General features: G+C 61.3%; 1 protein-coding gene and 1 long non-coding RNA gene across 2 annotated transcripts in view; one reads left to right on the top strand and one right to left on the bottom strand.

Annotated features, from left to right (window-relative positions):
• The window catches only part of LOC116817988 (liprin-alpha-3-like), a 30,281-nt gene extending 16,155 nt beyond the window's left edge, over positions 1–14,126 (top strand). The window contains 17 exon segments of the mRNA XM_075071273.1: positions 132–211; positions 2,826–2,952; positions 3,317–3,507; positions 3,904–4,126; positions 4,630–4,775; positions 5,154–5,220; positions 5,223–5,265; positions 5,268–5,309; positions 5,810–5,903; positions 6,000–6,081; positions 6,471–6,671; positions 8,684–8,746; positions 8,845–8,871; positions 12,842–12,910; positions 13,155–13,317; positions 13,638–13,699; positions 13,785–14,126. Of these exon segments, the coding sequence (XP_074927374.1) occupies positions 132–211; positions 2,826–2,952; positions 3,317–3,507; positions 3,904–4,126; positions 4,630–4,775; positions 5,154–5,220; positions 5,223–5,265; positions 5,268–5,309; positions 5,810–5,903; positions 6,000–6,081; positions 6,471–6,671; positions 8,684–8,746; positions 8,845–8,871; positions 12,842–12,910; positions 13,155–13,317; positions 13,638–13,696 (1,677 nt within the window). The 3' untranslated portion in view covers positions 13,697–13,699; positions 13,785–14,126.
• A 1,579-nt stretch (positions 14,127–15,705) lies between these two features.
• LOC116817973 (uncharacterized) lies at positions 15,706–20,752 on the bottom strand. The gene is made up of 4 exons (XR_012656774.1): positions 20,691–20,752; positions 16,536–16,604; positions 15,869–15,923; positions 15,706–15,774 (listed from the first exon to the last, which is right to left on the bottom strand). It is a non-coding gene; the product is annotated as an uncharacterized LOC116817973 (long non-coding RNA).
• Positions 20,753–21,372: the final 620 nt, after the last annotated feature.

The raw sequence follows: 21,372 nt of genomic DNA on the forward strand, positions 1-21,372 counted from the left end.
GGGGGGAGCTGTTTGTGCTGGTGGGGGGCAGGGGGATGCTTGCCATGTAGGCAGAGTGGAGATCCCAGGCTGGGGGGATCAGGGTGTGGGGGCTCTGCTGCACTGACCCCCCCACACACACATCTCCCCAGGATCAGCTGCTGGCGGAGATGGAACGGATGCAGATGGAAATCGACCAGCTGCGGGGCCGACCTGTCTCCTCCTACTCCAGGTAATGGGTTGATACTGTGCCCCCCGCCCCCCCCCCAGGTCTTGGTGCCTGGCAGACCCAGGGTGGGGGGTTACTAACAGGGTTAAAGTGGAGGAGGGGGCACTTGAGGGGGTGGGAGGGGAGGGAGGGTGTCCCGGGGGGGGTTGGTTTCCTGGGAGGGGGACACCAGGGTGGACAAAAATGGATGATTTAGAAAAGAAACCAAATCCAGGCTTGTAAAAACCAGTGCTGGTTGGAACCATTGAAACGAACGAAAGGGAAGTTTGCGGCCAACTTTGGCCAGATGCCGGAGCGGAGTTCGGACAGGGGTTAAAGCCGCCTGCGGTAGAAAATTCAGTTTATTTGGCTAGGTCCCTCCATTGCCCAGCTCAGCCTAAGTTAGGAAACCGATGCAGGGTTGGAAAAGCAGGAGAGCTGGTTTTCCTCTTCCGGTCTCTGCCTGAAAACCCGGTGAGGGAATGAGATCCGCTCGCTCCAGATGCGGGACCTTCAATTCCTGGGTCGTGGCTTTCTAATCAATAAGGGTCAATTCAGCTGGTTTCACATGCAAAACGGGTCTTGGCAAACTTCATTATGAATGTGTCCGGTAAGGTTTTATTTTGCTAATTTAAAAAAAAAAACGAAAATGTTGGTTTGGTGCATTTTAAATTGAAATTTACTTTCAAATCTAGCTTGACACAAAACATGAGTTTAAAAAAAAATCTAGTAAAGAAGGAATGCGTCGTTCACCATTTTCTAAGGTCAGATGAGGCGGAAAAATGATGCATCTGAATAAATCTCTGTAATTGCTTAAAGAACCTGCCTAGCTGCAGCTCAGGCCATTTTGTTTAAAGATTTTCTGGGAATTGATTTGTGTTTGCTACAAAAATTAAAATACAGGGGCGGTTTTCTGGGTAAATATCAGGGATATTATGGGGGAGCGAAGGCAGCCCAAAGAAAGACTCCTGGGGGAAATCTGTGCCAAAAAATTAAAAATTCTGCACACAATAGTTCAAAATTCTGCAAAGTTTATTTGTCAAAATAACGCAATGTAATCACACCCGTTTCAATTATTTTTGGTCATTTATTTCAAAATCCCTGTCAGCAAGTACGTCTGTAGCAAGACAGACGACAAAAAAGATTCAGAAAATATTTTTTGACAAATAGATTTCTTACTAGGCGTATTTATACAAAACTCTGAGCAATAATTCGTTGAAACTACAATACAGAACCGTATTTTCCGCACCCCCGAGAAGCAGTGTGAGGGCTGGGGGGGTCGGGTAACGGAGGAGCTGAGGGAGAGGGAAGTAAATAGCCTGGGTGTGAACAGTATGGAACAGGTTATTTTGGGGGGCGGGGAGGGATTGTTCAGGAGCTTCCCCAAGCAGACCCTGGCTGGCCCCAGGCCTCTCCCATTCAGTCAGACACATGTGTCCCTCCACCTCCACTCAGACATCCGCTGCCCCTATCCTCATGTGGCCCTGCACCCCCCATCCCTCTGTAGCCCTGCACCCCTTCCCCTATCGCCACGTAGCCCTGCGTCTCCCTCCCCCCCGTGGCCCTGTGCCTCCACTTTTGTTCAGCCCCTGCCCCAGTCTGTCCTTACCCACTAGCCCTTATGAGCCCGTCTGACCCCCCAGCAGCCCCATGTTGTCTGTCTCCCCATAGCCCCTGTCTCCTGACCTGGCCCGACAGGCACTGCGAAGAAGGCTCTGCAGGCTCTTTCTCTTCCCTAGCTGGCCAGGAGCTGCTGCTTTGTTCTCTTGCCACAGCACCCTCTGGTGGCCAAAAGGCAGAACTGCAGCAACTTTTCAGCTAAAGCTTTTTTTTTTTTTTTGGCGCAAAAAAGTTAAAACTCTGCGCAATTCGTTCAATCTACGCACGTGCAGTGGCACATAATCCCCCTAGGAGTAAAGAAAAGAGCAAAAGCCACGAAAAGCAGTTTTATGCTGTACGTTAGCTGTATATGGGCATTGACCCACCTGTCTCTTCCGCTCCAGCGCCGTACGCTAACAGAGAGTCTCGCGGTTACCGAGTTCACTGTTCATGTGGTGGCAGCTACCGAATGGAACGGGCTTTTCCTAACAGAATCAATATTGTTGCACGTGCTCAAGCAGTCGAAAATTCAGGGGAAAATCCGTTAAAATCTCCCTTGAATAATAGATCTGGAGAAAATCCTGGGATTTTTCCTTAACCCCCAAGAGACAGGGCCTCGGCTGTCGCTGGGCTTAGCAGGGTCTGGTTTGTAGCTTGTTTTTAAACATTGAATTCACGGTGACCCTAGAGGGAAACTCACCGTGCAGCGACAGAAGGGGAGAGCGGGTGGGCGGGCGACCAACGTGTTGCTTGGGCTGGAGGATCTTTCCCCGCCGTGTGATGGGGACAGCTGGCGTCCAAACTGGTTTTCATGGTCTGCCGTTAATTGTCTGACTTATCCACCCATCGTTTCCCCTTGCCGTGAAAATGGGAATTGATCCAAATTGGGGGGGGAAAAACCAAAACCCTGATGTTACCCCTCGCAGCAAACTCTCCTCTCATTTGCTCCCCTGCCCCAACCCCCAGCTGGGTGGCTCACACAGCAGGTGGGGAAACTGAGGCAGGCACCAGTGTCCCGAACACAGTACTGTTCCCACAGGTCCCTGCCAGGCAGCGCCCTAGAGCTGCGCTACTCCCAGGCCCCTGCCCTGCCCGCGGACCCCTATGCCGGCACCCCCCGCAGGCACAAGAAGGGGCGCTGGGCCGTCAAGGATGAAGCCACTAAGGTGATGAGGCAGGGCAGGGCGGGGTGGGGGACTGGCTGGGAGGGGCAGGTTTCTGGCTGCTACTAACTGTGTCCTTTATCTCCCCTGCCTCGGATTTGCCCCCACCCCCGGTGAGTACTCAGCCATCTCTTGCTATTGGGATGGGGGGCAGGGCTGGAGGGGTGCTGGGGGGCAGGGCTGAGATCACCCCCTACTCCTGGTGGCCCCCAGGAATTGAGGAGGGCCTGTGCTGTAGGGGGGCGGGTCAGTGGTGGGGTGAGGCCTGTGCTGGGGGGGTGGTTGTGGGGGGAACTGTGCTGGGGGGGCAGTTTTGGGGTCTGCTCCACATCTCATCCTCCCCTCGCCCTCCCCGCAGGTCCCCCAGGAGTGGGAGCGGGCGCAGCAGGCAGGGGGGCTGGCCCACCCCTTCGAGGGGGGGCTGGACGGTTCGGACGAGGAGGAGCGCGACCCCCTCTTCGGCTCGGCCGACCTGCTCTCGCCTAGCGGGCAGACGGACGTGCAGACGCTGGCCATCATGCTGCAGGAGCAGCTCGAGGCCATCAACAAGGAGATCAAGTGAGACTCCCCCCTTGGGAACCTCTGAACCCCCTGGGACCCCCCTATCGCCCTAGGGGACCCCCTGAACCCGCAGCCCCTGGGATTCACCACATCAGAGACCCCCTCTGAACCCCCCAGGACCCCGCTACCACCCCAGGGACCCCCCGGAACCCTCACATCATCCTGGAGATCCCCTCTGAACCCCCTAGAAACCACCTAACGCCCCAGGGTCCTCCTCTGCACTCTCTGGGTGACCCCCCCCATATCACCCCGGTGACCACCCCCCATATCACCCCTGGGGATCCCTCAGCAGCTTCTCCATCCCCCATAACCACCCCACAGCCGAGGGATCCCCTGGGCCCCCCCGTGGCTGTGCACCCCCCTCACGGCTGTCTCTCCCCCCCCCCTCCCCAGGTTGATCCAGGAGGAGAAGGAGTGCACGGAGCTGCGCGCCGAGGAGATCGAGAGCCAGGTCAGCAGCTCAGCGCTGGATGGGTCCCTGGGCCGGTACCGGGCTGGCACCTCCATCCCCCCGTCCATCACCAGCTCCACCCTGGCCAGCCCCTCACCCCCTAGCAGCGGGCACTCCACCCCCCGCCTGGCGCCCCACAGCCCCGCCCGCGAGGGAGACAGGATGGTGAGTATGGGTCCCCCCGTCCCCAGCACCGCCAGTTCCCCGCCCTGTGGGGTGTCCTGCCCCCACCAGGCACCACCAGCTCCTGCCCCCCCATGGGGTGTTGTCCCCCCCAGTGCCGCCAGCTCCCCGCCCCCCAGCGGATGTCCTCCCCCCGAGCACCACCAGCTTCCCCATCCCAGCGGGGTGTCCTGCCCCCCCAGGCGCCGCCAGCTCCCACCCCCCCATGGGGTGTTGCCCGCTCCCCCGGACGCCATCAGCTTTCCCCCTAGTGGAAAGCTGCCAGGTGCTGCCAGCAGATGTCCTTCCCCCACCCCTGGGTGCTGCCAGCTCCCCTGCAGAGCGGGGTGTGTCCCCCGCAGCGCTGAGAACTTCCCTACAGCAGAGCCCCCCCACCCCCATGCTGCGAGCCTCTCCCTCCCCAGCAGCGTTCCCACCACGGACGGGACCCCTGTGCTGCGCACTTCCCTAAGGCAGTGCCCTGTGCTTCCCCCCTGCCCCCCCAGAACCACGTGCCAAAGGAGGAGGGGCGTGGGGCAGAGGAGAAGGCCCTGGTGCCCTGTGAGACGCCACCCCCCGCAACCCCCCGCACCGCCCGGCTGGAGCGGGTGAGCCAGGCCCTGGCGCTGCAGGCCGGAGCCCTGGAGGACGGCCGGGACCTGAGGGCAGGGTGAGCCGAGAGAGGGGGGGAAGAGAAACGGTTGAGGGGCAGCAGGCTGGGGGCGTGCGGGACGTGACCCGTGGGGGAAGGAGTTGGGTGCAGTGGCTTGGGGGAATGGGAGCTGGGGCGGCGAAATCGGGGGCAGTGACCCGGGGGGAGGGGCGAGTTAAGGGGCAGCAGGCTTGGGGGAGGTCAGAGGGGGGACTGTGTTTTTGAGATCGGGAAGTCGGGGAGCAGTTGATCTGGGGGAACGGGACACATGTTTGGGGTTGATCTGGGGTTCTGTCATTTGCCCAGGGTGGGGACCCCAGGGTGGGCTGCAGGTTGGGTGGGTGAATATTGGGAGGGGGCACCATTAGCCTGTATCATTCCCCCGCCCAGGCTGGGCTCTGAGGCACCACAGCAGCCAGACTCGCTGCACAAATCCACCAAGAGATAAAATCATCAAAAGGTCATCCACGTCGCCTCTTCGGGAAGAAGGACAAGGGCGGGCTGGGCCCCCAGGCCGGGACTCACCCTCCCTGCGTAGGTGTTGTCCCCGCCCCCCCCACTTGGGCCCAGGTGTCTGGCCCCAGGATCGCCTCCCACACCCTGCTGCAAACCACTCACCCCCTCCAGAGCCAAGAGAGAACTCGGAGTCCTGGCTCCAAGCCCCCTGCCATACCACTAGACCCCACTCCCCTCCCAGAGACGCGGCGAGAACCCAGGAGTCCTGGCTCCCAGCCCCTCCTGCTCTAACCACTAGACCCCACTCCCAGAGACGCGGAGAGAACCCAGGAGTCCTGGCTCCCAGCCCCCCTGCTCTAACCACTAGACCCCACTCCCCTCCCAGAGCCAGGAAGAGAACCCAGGAGTCCTGGCTCCCAGTCCCCCCTGCTCTAACCACTAGACCCCACTCCCCTCCCAGAGACGCGGAGAGAACCCAGGCCTCCGGGTTCCCTGGCTGGGTGCTGGGGGAAGAAGGGCTGGCCGGCAATGGGAGTGTGGGGGGAGACTCTCACCTGTTCTTCCCCCCTCTCCCCCAGCCGGGACCCCGTCGGATGAGACCTCCCCCGCGGACCCCCTGGGTCTCTCCAAGCTGGCTGGGCCGGTGGACAAGGACCGACGGAATAAGAAGAAGTGAGTGGAGGGAGGGGCAGGGGTCTATGGAAGGGGGGATGGTGGGCAGTGTGGGGGGAGTCCCCTCAGTCTCACCCCCCTACTCCCGCCCCCTAGGCACGAGCTGCTGGAGGAGGCCTGTCGCCAGGGCCTGCCCTTTGCCGCCTGGGACGGACCCACCGTCGTGTCCTGGCTGGAGGTGACGGCATTGCGAGGGGGCTGGGGGACCCAGGCATCCTGAGGGTGGGGGAGGGGATGGGGGTTGGAACCCAGGCATCCGGGAGAGAAGTGAGGGGGGGCTGCGCAGTTGGAACCCAGGCGTCTGGGGGAGAAGTGAGGGAGGAGCAAGTTTGGAACCCAGGCATCTGGGGGAGAAGAGACGGGGGGCGTGAGGTTGGAACCCAGGCTTCTGGGGAAAAAGTGAGTGGTGGGCACGAGGTTGGAATCCAGGTGGAGGCAGTGGGGTAGGAACCCAGGCGTCCGGGGCAGAAGTGAGGGGGGCTGTGAGGTTGGAACCCAGGTGTCCGGGGGGCTGAATGGGGGGCTCCAGGCACCCCCCAGGCGCCCTAACCCCCCCTGCCCCAGCAGCTGTGGGTGGGGATGCCGGCCTGGTACGTGGCCGCCTGCCGGGCCAATGTGAAGAGTGGGGCCATCATGGCCAACCTGTCGGACACGGAAATCCAGCGGGAGATCGGCATCAGCAACCCGCTGCACCGGCTCAAGCTGCGCCTGGCCATCCAGGAGATGGTGTCGCTCACCAGCCCCTCGGCACCCGCCAGCACCCGAACGGTACGGCCCCCCCGCCAGCACCCGCATGGTACGGCCCCCCAACAACACCCGCCAGCACCCGCATGGGTAACGGCCCCCACAGGTGGAACACAGGTAAAAGACCCTCGTCAGCATGGAAAAGAACATCCGTACGGGCTCCTCCTCTGCTTCACTTCTCCCTTCCAGGGGCTTTCGAAAGTTCACCAGCAGGGTGGTAACACCGCCGCCACCCATGCGCAGCAACTCACATGCTAATGCTTCGCAGGCGCCCCCGACTCAGTTTTCCACGGAGACTCCTGGGCCCACTGCGGGGGAGCGGCAGAACGCATACGGTTAACACAGCCCCTCCGTATCCCCCTGTCTAGCATCGATGTCACGGCCCTAATTACCACGGCCCAACCAGCCCCAGCGAGTGCACCAGATACATGGTGCCAAGGGCAACCGCCTCGGGAACCCCGCGCAACACTCCGCACTGGTACGCCCTCTCTCAGTTCTCCGCCCTCGTTCAGCACCCGCATGGTAGGCCCCCTGCCCCGGTTCCCCCTGACACGCAGCACTGTATGGTAACGCTGGCCACCCCCCCCGGCTGCTTCGGTTATTCTCCCCCGTTCTGACCCCGTCTTAGTCCCCTCCGCCAGCACCCGATGGAACCGGCCCATCCGGTCACCCATGCCAGCATCCGTACAGCCCGCCCGCGGTCCCCCGCGCAGCAGCTCCGCTTATGGTGCAAGCCCCTCCAGTCCCGCCTTGCCAGCACAACCACATGGTGCAGCCCGCCCGCGGTCCCCCCCACCAGCACCCGCATGTTATCGGCCCCTCCGGTCGCCCATGCCAGCATACCGTTACAGCCTCGCCACCGGTCCCCCCGCCGACCAGCAACCCTCAATGGTGCAAGCCCCCTCCAGTCCCCTTGCCAGCACCCACTATGGTGCAAGCCCCCCCGGTCCCCCCCCCACCAGCACCCCCGCATGGTACGGCCCCTCCGATCCCCCTGCCAAGCATCTGTAACGACCCCAACCAGCCCGCGCCTGCCAGCAACTACGCATGATACAGCCGCTCCCCAGTCTTCCACTGCCAGCATCAACATGGTACGGCGCCCCCCGCCAGCACCCACAATAGATTAAAGAGAGAGATGCAGCATCACCATGACGCGCTGTCCCGCGAGCCCTTCACGGATAGAGTCGTCTACCCGTCCGTCCCTCTTGCAGCATTTTCTAGCTGCTCGTGCTCCCCTGCTAGCACTGTATGCCACTCCGTTTTGGCCCTCACCATAGCCCCACGTGTACGCCCCTCCCCAGTCCTTTCCCGGCCGGCACCAGCATGGTATACCCCCCTGGTCCCTGCCGTCAGCCCACATGTACGGCCCTTGTCTCTCGGCCCCCGCCCCGGCCATCATTACAGTACAAGCCCTCTCCCGGTCCCTCCCGCCAGCACCCGCATAGTGCGGTCTCCCCCAAATCCCCCCCGCCAGCACCTGCATGGTACAGCCCCCATGCGGGCCCCTCCGGTCCCCCCATCAGCACCCACATGGTACAGCCCTCCCCTCAGTCCCCCCTGCCAACATCTGCATGGTATGGCCCCCCTGGGGTCCCCTTTCAGCACCCACATATTAAGGCCCACTGGGATCCCCCTAGTCCCCCCACCAGCACCTGCATGGTATGGCCCCTCCAGTCCCCCTGCGAGCACCTTGAATGGTACAGCCCCCCCAGGGTCTGTCCCTGGCTCCCTGGTGCCCCCCACTTCCACCCACCAGCACCCGCATTGTACAGCCCCAGGTGCCCCCGGCACCCTCTGCCGCACAGTACGTCCCCAGCCCCTCTGAAGTCCCCACAGTGTGTGCCCCGCTTGACTCCTACCTGGTACGCCCTCCACGCCCATGGCCCCACAGCCCTGGTGCCCCCCGGCTCCTGCTCAGTGCCCCGCCGTGCTCCCCACAGCGCCTGAGAGGCTGGGACAGGTCCCCTCCTAAAGCGATTTAATGGTGAAATCTCTCTCTCCCCCCCCCCATGTCCGGCGCCCTCGTGCCCCCCCAGTCCACAAGCAACGTGTGGATGACGCACGAGGAGGTGGAGTCGCTCACGGCCACAACCAAGCTGGTGAGTGAGTCGTGCACGGGGACGGGGGAACACGGAGGCTGGGGAGGGGCGTTGCACTAACCGCTCTCTCCACCTTCCTTCCTGCTGCGCCCGCCCAGGAGACCAAGGAGATCAGCTGGGAGCAGGTAGGGGGGTGGGGCTGCTAGGCAGGAGTATGGACTGTGAGGGCGTGGCCTAGGCAGGGGTGGGCGTGGCCATAGGTTTACCATGTTTTAAATCTGCCCTGTGTTTCCTGTCGCCCCTTGTTATGGAACAGGCCGGTTCTGGTGCAAATGTTTCCTGGGTGGGGGGAGAAGTGCAATTGCTCACCCCGTCGCCCTGACCTCCTGTTCTTTTATATACGTCTTGCATGTCTCCTCGCTCTCGTGCGACGATGCCACCCCCCCCCCCTCGCACGCATGGGGTGGGCAGACAGCTGCTGTACTTTCGACCTGGGGGAGGGTGGGGCAGGGGGAGGGTGGGGCCAGGGCGTGGACATGTGAGGATGTGACCCAGTGCTAGGCGTAGCCTACCCGGTGTGTGTGGATGGACTGATGGACGGACGGACACACACACACACCCCCCTCTGTTTCGGGAAGGGTGAAGGAGGCAGGATGGACTGTCCCACTCTCTCTGTGTTGGGGGGGAAGGTGGGATGGACTGTCCCTGTTGAGGGAGGATGGGGAGAGGGATGGACTGTTCTATTGTGTGGGTGGGGAGGCATGGACTGTCCCACTGGCCCTGTTTGGGGCGGGGAGGAGGCATGGACTGTCCCACTGGCCCTGTTTGGGGCGGGGAGGAGGCATGGACTGTCCCACTGGCCCTGTTCGGGGCGGGGGGAGGAGGGATGGACTGTCCCACAGGCCCTATTTCACGGGTGTGGCTTTTTGTGGCAGTAGGTCAGTCCTCCCTGCAATCTGTGTTGGTAGCTGTGATTTTTGCAGTGCATTGTGGGTATTGGATTATTCCCTGTGCGGTGGTGCAGGGACACAGGGGTCAGAGGGTGTATGGCAGGGGCTGTGGGGCAGGGGCGGCTGTGGGTCACTGGGCAGTGAGGTCAGAAGTGAGGGATGTTTGGAGATTGGAGGGAATGGAGGGGAAAAGTGGGGGGTGTGCCAAGGTCACAGCATAGGGGTGAGAGGTTAGAGTTCATAGGGCAGGTCGTAGTCTGAGTAAGGGGTTGCAGGTCATAGGATGGGGAGGTCACAGGGTGGACAAAAGGTCAGGGGTTGCAGGGCAGGTGAGAGGTCAAAATGGGGTCAGGAGTCAAAGGGCACTGATGTCATGGGGAGGGTGAGAGGTGGGGCAGAAAGGTCACACTGAGGGGGCAGGGGTCAAAGGACAATGGGGTGGTGGGGCAGAGGGTCGTGGGTCAGGGATTAAGGTCAGTGAGGTCGGAGCAAGAGTTTGGGTGTCTTGGAGTGAGCAAGGGACGGGGCAGGGAGTGTGGGGTCAGGAATCAATGGGAAGTGGGGTCATGTGGCAGGTAAGAGGTCATGGTGCAGGGAGGCCATGCTGTGGGTCAGGAGTCAAAGAGCAGGGAGGTCATGGGGCGGGCAAGGGTCAAGGCCAGGGGTCAATGGGCAGTGGGGTCGGGAGTGTCATAAATAGATAGCTAAGGGTTAATGTTTCTTTTACCTGTAAAGGGTTAACAAAGGGAACCAAACACCTGACAAGAGGACCTATCAGCAAACCGGATTTTTTTAAAAGCTTAAGGGAGGGAATTTTGTGGGTCTTCTTTGTCTTGGGTCTGTGTCTTTTGTCTGTCTCTCAGCTATGAGAAGGTTTTTTCTCTCTCTAATCTTCTGTTTCCAAATTGTAAGTACAGGTAGAAAAACAATATAGGCTTTTATGTTGTTCTGGGTGTATTTACATGTGTGCAGCTTGCTGGAATGTTTCCAATTGGATCTCTTTTTGAATCAGACTGTTTATTCATATTTTCTTATAAGCAATAGCCCTGTATTGTCACTTGATGCAGAGATTACATTCTTATGTCTTTTTTCTTTCTTTTTTTTGTATATACAGTTTTTTTTACGACTTTGTTTAGTTTTCTACTCTGTAGGTTAAGAACAAGGGAGGGGATTCTCTTTGTTTAATCTATGAGAGGTAGCTCGGCAGCACCAGGGATTTGGTGGGGGAGGGTAGGAGAGAGGAGAAGAATCATTTGTTTCGCTCCTTTATTTGGGTTGTTTCTCTTGGCATAGAGAGACATAGCTTGCTGGATTTGTGATGTATAGAGATTGCATCAATACTCTTCAGTTGCCAGAGGAAAGTCTGGTGGGGGGAGGGGAAGGAAGTGGGGTATTTCACATGCTGGTAGGACTCTCGGAGTCTGGGTTCTTGGGTCTCCAGGGGAAAGTTGGAGGGACCAGAGCGAGGCCAGCGCGCTGTAATTCCTGCTGGTGGCAGCGAGATAAGATCAAGCTGTAATAGGCTTGGAGGTTCATGCTAAGCACCAGATGTTGGATGCTATAAGTCAGATTGTGGGACGAAGCTTGATAGGGAGGTGTGTGGCATGAGGCAGAGGTCACGTGTGGCGTCGTAGCAGGCAGCGGAGTCCAGAGGGCAGAGGATGCAAAAGTAGCGGGCCGTGTTCAAAGGGAGTGGTCGTGGGCTGGGTCAAAGGCAGTGGGGGTCGCGGGTGGGTCGAAGGCAGGGGGTGAGCAAGGGGTCAGCGCTGATGTCCCTCGTGTGTCACTGCCCCACCCCGGCAGATCCTGGCTTGGCGAACATGACCATGAGTGGGGCGACTGGGGCCAGCCTGGCCTGACCCAGTCGCAGTACTCATGGGTCGCTGTGACGGGCAGCATGCTCGACCACCTCAACAAGAAGAGCTGCGGGCCAGCTCAACATGGTCGGCTTCCCGCGTGGACAGGCCCCCCCGTGTCTCCGACCCCCCTTCCACGTGAGAGACGGGGCCCCGCCTGCTCCCTTCCCCCGCTCTGCCGGTGAGAGACGGGGGCCCCGCTGCCCCCGACCCCTTCCACGCGTGACGACAGGGCCCCCGGCTGCTCCTTCCCCCGGTATCCACCGGTGAGACGACGGCCCCCCGCTGCTCCCTTCCCCGCTATCACCAGTGAGAGATGGGCCTTCAGGCCCTCCCCCTGCTCTCCCCCTCCCGACCAGCTCTATAGCTGCATGGGATGAGGAAGGGGGGTTCCACTCCAACCCCTTTTCTGTCTACCCCCCCCAGGGTGAGCTCCACTCGGGATCATGTGCTTGAAAGCCTCAACTATGACGCAGGAGCGGAGCGCGACAGGAGGAATCAGAACCAATCAAAGGACCGAGCCGCCCCCCCGACAGCAGGGGCTGAGGTCGGGTGAGGGGCACGCAAGGGGAGCCAGGGCTGGCTGCAGGGGCTGTGGTCGGGTGAGGGCACCATAGGCTGGGGGACCAGGGCTGGGAGGGCTGCGGGTCGGAGTGAGGCACGGGGGCTGGAGAGCCCAGGGGCTGGGCTAGGCGGTCTGTGGTCGAGTGAGGGGCACCGGCGGGTTGGGGGCCAGGGCAGGTCAGGGCTGAGGTCGGTGAGGGCACGTAGGGTGGGGGAGCCCAGGCTGGACTAGCAGGGCTGCAGGCGGAGGGGGCACCGGTAGGCTTGGGGGAGCCAGGGTGGTAGCAGGGCTCGCAGGCTTGGAGTGAGGGGCTCGTGTGACCGCCTCCCCCAGACGTGATGGTCTGTCCAACGCGGCGGTGATGTGCTGGGTGCAGTGACGGGCTGAAGAATTCGCCAACAACCTGGCGGACGGGGTGCACGGGGCGCTGCTGGCCTGGACGACGCTTCGACTGCAGCACCTGGCCCGGCTTCCTGCACATCCACGCAAGCAAACCCAGTCAGCGGGGGCAGTGGGGCTGGGGGCCTGGAGATGAGGAGGGCAGAGATGGGGTGACGGCTGGGGCGAGTGGAGGAAGGGGCTGGGGGCAGAGGGGCGGGAGCGCGCTGAGGACGGGAAGGGGGTGGGGAGAGCTGGGGAGAGGAAGGGGGGCTGGGGGGTTCCCGTGTTTGGGGAGCCCAGGCTTTGATCTGGGGGCTCACAGGGGGTGCAAGACCTGATAGGGATATTGGGGGTAGGGGGCCCCAATCACACCTGACACCCCCCCCTTCTCTCTGGGCTCCAGGCGCGGCAAATGCTGGAGAAGGAATTTGGGAATCTCATCGCTATGGGAACGGACCGGAGGCTAGATGAGGTCAGCACTTCCTCTCCCACCCCCAGGAATATTCCTCCCAGGGTGTCCATCCCTCCCCCCACCTGTCCATATGCAGCACCCCCTCCCTGCTATCCCTCACCCCACAGAACTGGCCCTCCACACAATCCCCCCTACCGGGCTACGGGCCCCCCCGGAATCATCTCCCTCCACCCAGTCCACGTGTTTCGGGGCGGAAGGGGGGGTGCCCAGCCCCCCCCCAGCTCTGTAACCTCTGACCCCCCAGGACAGCACCAAGACCTTCAGCCGCTCCCCGTCGTGGCGGAAGATGTTCCGGGAGAAGGACCTGCGGGGGGTGAGCCCTGACTCAGCCGAGATGCTGCCCCCCACCTTCCGCGCCACCGCCATGGCACCCCCCAGCGTGCAGCTCCGCAAGGTGCAGCCCGAAGGTACAGGTGCAGCACTGCCCTGGGGGCGCTCGCAGCCTCTGGGGGCGGGAGAGGGCCATGGCTGGGGGAACTGCTGTGGGGAAGCTCGCAGCGCTGGGGGGAGGGGGATGTCTCCTGGTTGGGGGCACTGCGGTGGGGAAGCTCGCAGCACTGTGGGTGAGGGGTGCGTGTCCTGATTGGGGGCACTGCTGTGGGGAAGCTCGCAACGCTGGCTTAGTTCCACCCTAGGATTTCCGGTGCCTGTGCCCTGATGGTCCCAGCTGTGGGGTCAGGTGGGGGGCTGTGTGACCTCTGACCTCTCCTTGTACCCCGCCCCCCAGGAAATTCCCTGTCGAGCCAGCGGGGTGATGGCGTCTCGGTGCGAACCTACTCCTGCTAGCGGGTGAGTGTGGCAGTGGGGGAGGGGGCACTTCTGGGAGTGTCTGCAGGGGGGGGATCCAGTCTCATTCTCTGCTTCCCCCCCCCAGGTGCCAGGGACCCAAAGACGGACACTGCTGCTGGAGGGGGGGGTTCTTCCCTCCCCTCCCCATAGTGAGGGGAGGGGCCTGTCTGTCCCCTCCCCCCAAAAAACACTCCTGCCCCCGCCTGCAGGGGGCGTTGCTGCTGCTGTGAGTGGGGGACACTCCCAGCCCTGTGGACACTGCGGATGGACCGGGGGGCCGAGCCCCACCCCAGGAAGGGGGAATCTGGGGCATGACCCCCCCCACCTGTCTGTCTGGAGTTTATTTGTTGTTCTGTCAAGGGTGGGGGGCAAGAATGTGAATTGGGTTAAAGGCTCCCCCCAGCCTTATAGCCCCCCCCCCACACTTGGCTTATAGTCCCCCAGCCTGAGCCCCCCCATCCCACCCCTCCCCCCGTATTTTTAGCCACCAAGTTGTACTCTCCCCACTCCCCCTGTGGGATCCTGTATCCCCTCCTCCCCCAGCATCACAGGGTTAACTCTGTCCTGGAATCTGCTGCTAAAATGGGCCCATTTGACACACCACCCTCCACCCTGGCACCCTGGGTGCTCCCTGCTTCCTTCCTGTGGCCCCTGCTTCCTGGACTGGGGTTGCCCCCACCCTGCCAGGGAGAGCAGCACCCTTGGGGGAGCAGCTGCAAAGCGCTTGCTGGGGGGATCTCGAAATCAAACCCTGGAGTGGGCACTGCGGGTGTGGCCTGGGTCGTGTTTCGGGCCGGGAGGCGGCCTGGGCGGCCTGGCCAGCAGGGGCCTGCCTGGGGGTGGTCCTGGCCCTGCGGGGGACCAGCCCGGGCTCGTTACATAAGATTGTATTTCTGTGCATATCTGTGGCTGGCTGCTGTGGAAATGACTTTTCTGCCGGTTTAACGAACCTTATTTAAGGCCCCCCAGAATTTAAGGTTATTTTTGGGGCCCTGTTTTTATTTGTGGGGGGGCGAGGTTTTGCATGAGGGAAAACAAGAAAAACTTTACAAAAAAATGTAAAAAAAAAAAAAAAAATGCTTGGGGGGGCCCTGACAAGCCGTTCCCCTCACCCCGTCTCCGGGGGTGGAAACGTTTAAAAATAGAAAAATGTGTAGAAAAAAATGGTTTCATTTGTCCACGCAGGCGGGCCCCCAACCCCCCCCCCGCTGGCAGGGCTACATGTGCCCATGCAAGGGATCCACCTGTGCCCACCCCATGTGTGCTGTGGGAGCCCAGACCAGCTACCCGGGGGAGGGTGCTAGACTCCTTCCCCCCTCCTAAAAAAAGTCTCAGTGGGAAGGGGCAATTTATTCACAGGAAACAAGCACCAAAGAACCAACTACAACGTGGAGGGGGCTGCTGAGGTCCTGCAGCTCATGCTGGGGGCACTTATGGGGGAAAGGCAGCTCGTGGGGGGATGAGATGGGCATCAAAAGAAGTAAGGGGAGTTGCATGATGCCTCATGGGGGGGGCTGCAGCTCATGACCCCCCCCGGTGCCCTCTGATGGGCTGCCCCCACCTAAAGGGATGACCCCCCCCGCTTTAAAGGCACGGGGGGGCAGCACAGTGAGAGTGCAGGACTTGTACCCCTCCCTGGGGCCACTCTCCTTGCCCCTTTAACTCTAAGGGTCAGAGAGCCAGGTTCTTCCCACCCCAAAAAAATTTTTCCCCCCGAGCCTTTCACTGTCCTTGTTCGAAGATGATGAGACAACTGGGAGGAGAGGGAAGGGTTAACTCCTGTACCCACCCCTCCCCCTGAACTGGGTGTCCCCCAGGGATAAACTGTGACCCCCCAACCCCCTTCCCCTGGAACTGGGGTCCTAGTCCCCCCCTCAAAGGCATAAACATTACCCCCCCAGCCCCTGGTGACTCCACCAGAACTAGGGTCAAGTCCCCCCCCACCGCAGACCTTTTCCCAAGCTGAAGCCCAGCAGCTTGTACCGTCCCCCCCCCACAGCAGGGGGCACCCTGGCTCTGGGGTGGGGGTGTCACTTACTGGACCAAGGCCCCAGAGAGCTGGTCCATGATGCCCCCTGCAAAACAGAAGCACAGAGGGGTCAGGTGAGCAACCCCCCCCGCTCTCCCCAGGATCTCCTCCCCCCGGGGCTGGGTGCAGGGGGCACTCACCTGGCTGGCAGCCCGTCTCACAGAGGAGGGGGCACACGTAGCAGAACTGGCAGTACTGGCGGTGGGGGGGGAGGAGAGAGAGAAGTTAATTACTGCCAGGGCACTGCTGTGGGGAAGCTCGCAAAGCTGGGGTCCCTGGCCAGGGGCACTGCTCAGGGCAAGCTTGCAGCACCGGACTCCCTGTGACACTCCTCAACTGGGGCACTGCTCCTGGGAAGTTTGCAGCATTGGCATCCCTGCCTGAGGGCACTGCTGTAGTGGAGCTCGCAGCACTGGGTTCTCCAGCCAGGAGTACTGCTCCAAGGAAGTTCCCACGGCCAGGGACACTGCTGCAGGGAAGCTCACAGTGCTGGGTTCTCCAGTCAAGGACACTGCTGCGGGGAAACTTGCAGCGCCAGAGGCCCTGGGTGGGGGCATTGCTGTGGGGAAGCTTGCAGCACCAGGATCTTCAACTGGGGCACTGCTCCAGGGAAGTTCGCAGCACTGGGTTCTCCAGCCAGGGACACTGCTGTGGGGAAGCTCGCAGTGCTAGCATCCCTGGCTGGGGGCACTGCTGGGGGGAAGCTCGCAGCGCTGCGGTTCCTGGCTGGGGCACTCCTGCAGGGAAGGTCGCAGTGCTGGGATCCCCAGCCAGGGGCACTGCTAGGGGGAAGCTCGCAGCCCCTACCTGGCAGGACTCGCAGTGCTCACTGGTGTCGCCCGCCTTGCATGGGCACTTCTCACATTCCCCGCAGTGCTGGAATGAACCAATGGAGGGTGGGGTCAGGGCCAGGACCCATCCCCCACAAACTGGGGAGAGAACCCAGGAGTCCTGGCTCCCAGCCCCCTGTTCTAGACCCCCCTGTGACAGAATAAGGAGTATTAACCTGATAGTGGTGCAGGGGAGTTTCACCAGTTTATTGTCTTCTGCTAACACGGGGCGTGCCTCAGTTTCCCTGGGGTGCTGCACCAGTACTAGGTGGGGATGGGAAATAAGGGGGCGACATCACTGTGGGATGATACCTGACGGCCAGCACGGAAAGGGTGGCAATTTCCCTGTGTAACCTGAGCCCAGCAGGGACTGGGGCCAGGTAACACGTGCCCAGGAAACCAGACAAAGCTGGAGGAAGAGCCTGGGGGAGGTGTCTGGGGAAATGGGGAGAGGCCCAGAACTCAGGTCTGGGCTCCCCCCTAAGAAGAACCGGACTGAGAGGCCTGGTCTGTACCCACAATCTCTGGTTTGGACTCTGTTCCTGTCGGCTAATAAACCTTCTGTGTTACCGGCTGGCTGAGAGTCCCGGTGCATCGCGGGAAGTGGGGGGTGCAGGGCCCGGACTCCCCCACACTGCGGGACAACTGGTGGCAGAGCTGGGATCTACTGCACCCCTTGGACCGAGCATCCTGCAGTGAGTGACTGGGGAGCAGTAAAACGAAGGGGGGTTGACGAGGACCAGGCCTGCTGCAGGCTCAGAGCGGAGCCAGGCTTAACCCCTGGGGGTGGGTGCCCAGCGAGAAGGGTCCCCCCGGCGAGCGGTTCCAGGGTGGAGGAGTCGGCGGCTTGACCCTGGGGGAGAGGTGGGGCCCTGGAGAAGGGGGGGACAGTCGGGTTCTTCCTGGAAACCGTGCGGAGCTGAGAGCGCCCAGGCCCGCGAGTGTTCAGGGGGGAGATGTATCAGCAGCGCCTTAAGGGGGAGCTGGGGGAGCCGTGCAGGCAGAGGCAGCTGTGCATTGGGAAGCTCACCAAAGCCCAGCTGATCACCCACCTGCAGGAGGACGATGTCCCTGTCCCTGTCCCTGAGGGAAGCCGCCCAGCAGATGCAGGGTGGGCACCGGCATCTGTCCCGGCTGGGAGGGGTCAGACTGATCCCAAGGGCACCCCAGGGCCCCTCCGACCTATGCCTAGGGGAGGGGCTGAAAGGAGCCAGGTGAACCCCAGGGGCACTATGACCCCCGCGGCCAGCAGGGGATCCCCACAACCAAGCTCCCCATCGCTGGAGCTGAGGCAGCTGGAATGGGAGAGGGATTTGAAACTGAAAGAGCTGGAGGATGAGGGGAAGGAGCCTGTGGATGAGGGGAAGGAGCTGGAGGATGAGGAGCAGCTGGAGCTGGAGCTGGGGAGGCTGAGGAGAAGGAGCTGGGGAGGCTGAGGAGAAGGAGCTGGAGCTGGCGAGGCTGAGGAGCACAGAGCCCCCCGCTGCGGTGAGCGAGGGGGGACCCAGGACTGCCTGGAGCTTTGATCAGCGCATCCTGTCCCAGTGTGAGGAAGGGCAGGACGTAGATGAATTCCTGACGGCCTTTGAGAAGGCCTGCGAGCTGCACAGGGTTGACCCTGCTGACAGGCTCCTGTTTCTCACCCCCTTACTGGACCCCAAAGCCGTGAGGATGTACAGCTGAATGGAAGCGGCGGAGGCAGAGGACTCTGAACTGTTCAAACCAGCCCTGCTCCGCGGGTTGGGGCTGACACCTGAGGCAAAGTGGAAAAAGTTCCAATGTCTGCAGAAATACCCTGAGGACACATATCTGGAACTGAACAAACTCCAGGCCGCCTGGCAAGGCCCTTTCAAGGTTGTCAAGCAACTAAATGAGGTAAACAGCTGTCGCACCGGGCCCACCGCCGCCGGGCGTACCATGTCAACATGATGAAGCCGTGTGTGGGCATTGGGAGCAGCAGGGGGTGACCCGTTAGTAGATCTAGTCCCTGGGTCAAGAGCTGGCACCTCCCTGGAAACAATTCCCCTCTCGGTTCGGCTAACTCCGGCCCAGCACGCTGAGATCAGAGGGGTGCTGCATCTGTACCGACAGCTGTTTTCCAACCAGCCTGGACTCTCTAATCTGACTGTCCAGCGGGTGAAGACAGGATCACACCTGCCCATAAGATGCTCCCTCTTCCGTGGCCCAGGGAAAACTGCTCAGGACCTAGCAAGGGAGGTCAGGGACATGCTGGCTTTGGGGGTGATCCAGCCGTCCGCCAGCCCTTGGGCTTCACCGGTGCTGCTGGTCCCCAAGAAGGACGGGTCGATCCGGTTCTGTGGGGACTATCGAAAGCTCAATGCCATCACCGTATCTGATGCCTACCCCATGCCCAGGCCTGACGAGCTCCTAGACAAGCTGGGGGGCAGTCAGTACCTCACCACCACGGATCTTACCAAGGGCTACTGGCAAGTGCCGCTGGACGCAGATGCCAGGCTGAAATCGGCCTTTATCACACCTCTGGGGCTCTGAGTTCCTGGCCCTGCCTTTCGGCCTCAAGGGAGCGCTGGCCACCTTCCAGCGCCGGGGGGATCAGCTACCGAGGGGGATGGAGTTTTGCCGTGGCGTATATTGACGACATCTGCGTCTTCAGCCAGACCTGGGAGGACTATGTGTTCCAGGTTAAACGAGTGCTGGACCGACTCCAGGAGGCCGGGCTGACCATAAAAGCTGAGAAGTGCAAGGTGGGGGCAGCCGAAGTATCTTACCTGGGTCAGCAGGTGGGAAGCGGCTGCCTAAAGCCGGAACCAGCCAAGGTGGAGGTGATCAGAGACTGGGCCGCTCCCCAAACCAAAAAGCAGGTCCAGGCCTTTAGTGGGCTGGCGGGGTACTAGCGAAGATTCGTGCCCCCACTTTAACCCATAGCTCGATAGCCGCCCCCCTCACGGAGCTGTGCAAGGAGGGGAAGCCAGAAGGTGCTCTGGACCGAGCAGTGCCAGAGGGCTCCCCGTGCATTGAGTGAGGCTCTGGTCAGTGGCCCAGTTCTCATAACCACAGACTTTGACAAGCCCGCAATGGTGTTCACCGACGCCTCAGACATGGGGCTGTGGACGGTATTAATGAAAAGAGGGAGAGACACCCCATCGTGTACTTGAGCAAGAAGTTGCTACCCCGGGAGCAAAACTCCGCGGCCATTAAGAAGGAATGCCTGGCCATGGTGCGGGCCGGTAAGAAACACCAGCCATATCTCTCCGGTCGACACTTCACCATATACACCCACCACTCTCCCCTCACCTGGCTCCACCAGATGGCGGGAGCCAACACCAAGCTCCTGAGGTGGGGCCTGCTCCTGCAGGATTACAAGATGAGGTGGTCCATGGGAAGGGGAGTGCTAACGGGATAGCTGATGCGTTGTCCCAGAAAGTGACCCCGCTCAGTTCAGTCTCGAAGGCGCAAAGATGTGCCAGAGTAGGGAGTATTAACCTTACTAGTTTACTGTCTTCTGCTAACACGGGGTGTGCCTCAGTTTCCCCAGGGGGTTGCACCAATACTAGATGGGGATGGGAAATAAGGGGGTGATGTCACTGCGGGATGATACTGCGGCCAGGTGACAGCTTCTGCCCAGGAAACTGGACAAGGCTGGAGGGGCCTGGGGGAGGCAGCGGGAAGGGGTTGTAGTTTGGAGCCAGATGGGAAGAGGCCCAGAACCTGGGTCTGGGTTCCCCACCCCCCAAGAGGGACCTGACTGAGGGGTCCTGATTTCTGTACCCACAAGCTCTGTTTAGACCGTGTTCCTGTCGGCTAATAAACCTTCTGTGTTACTGGCTGGCAGAGTCAGGGTGAATTGCAGGAAGGTAGGGGTGCAGAGCCCTGACTCCCCCGCACTCCATGACAACCCACTGCCCTCCTACAGCCAGTGGTAGAACCCAGGCATCCTGGCTCCTAGCCCCCCTGCTGTAATCACTAGCCCCCACTCCCCTCCCTTCCCAGAGCCAGGGATAGAACCCAGGAGTCCTGACTCCCAGCCCCCCCTGCTCTAACCACCAGCCCCCACTCCCCTCCCAGGGCCAGGGATAGAACCCAGGAGTCCTGGCTCCCAGCCCCCTCCCGCGCACACACTCTAACCACACGTGAGGGGTTTGGGGGGGGTTACCTTGCAGAAGGCACAGTATTGGCATACAGAGCCCGGCTGGTAGCCGTCGTCTTCTTCCTCCTCCTCTTCCTCTTCCTCTTCCTCCCCTTCTGCAAGGACAGACACGTGTGGGAGGGGAGTGGGGTCTGGTGGGTTAGAGTGGGCGGGGGCTGGGAGCCAGGACTCCTGGGTTCTCTCCCCCTCTTTCTCCCCACAGCACAGGAGCTGTGGGGCTGGCACATTGGCCCTGGCAAGCAGATCCTGGGCCCAAGCCCCTTACCCTGGGCAACACCCCCCTACACCCGACAGGCTCATGACTCTGAGGTGATCAACTGCCTGGGGCCCCTACTATGCCCCCCCCAAGACCCAAAGTGTCTCCTTCCCCTCCCAATGCCCTTCTGTGCTGCCCCTGGATGATCCCTGCCCCCACCCCCAGGTGCAGGGGCTGCACTCACCATCATCTACCTCCCCCTGGTGTGCCCTGCCCCATCTCTCCTCCGCCCCGTGGGGCTTCCTCAGGACCCTCTCCCTGGACTCGTCCCCTTCCTCCTTGGACTCATCCGATTCCTCGTTGTGCCCAGTGTGGCCATCCTCATCTTCCTCCTCCTCCTCCTCGGGCTGGGGGCGCCAACGGTCCTCGTCCTCATCCTCCTCAGCGTCATGGTGACGGCGCCTGGGGGCATCTTCTTCCTTGTCGTCGTGG

Source organism: Chelonoidis abingdonii, chromosome 11, assembly GCF_003597395.2.
Source record: "Chelonoidis abingdonii isolate Lonesome George chromosome 11, CheloAbing_2.0, whole genome shotgun sequence".
NCBI classification, from domain to species: domain Eukaryota; kingdom Metazoa; phylum Chordata; order Testudines; family Testudinidae; genus Chelonoidis; species Chelonoidis abingdonii.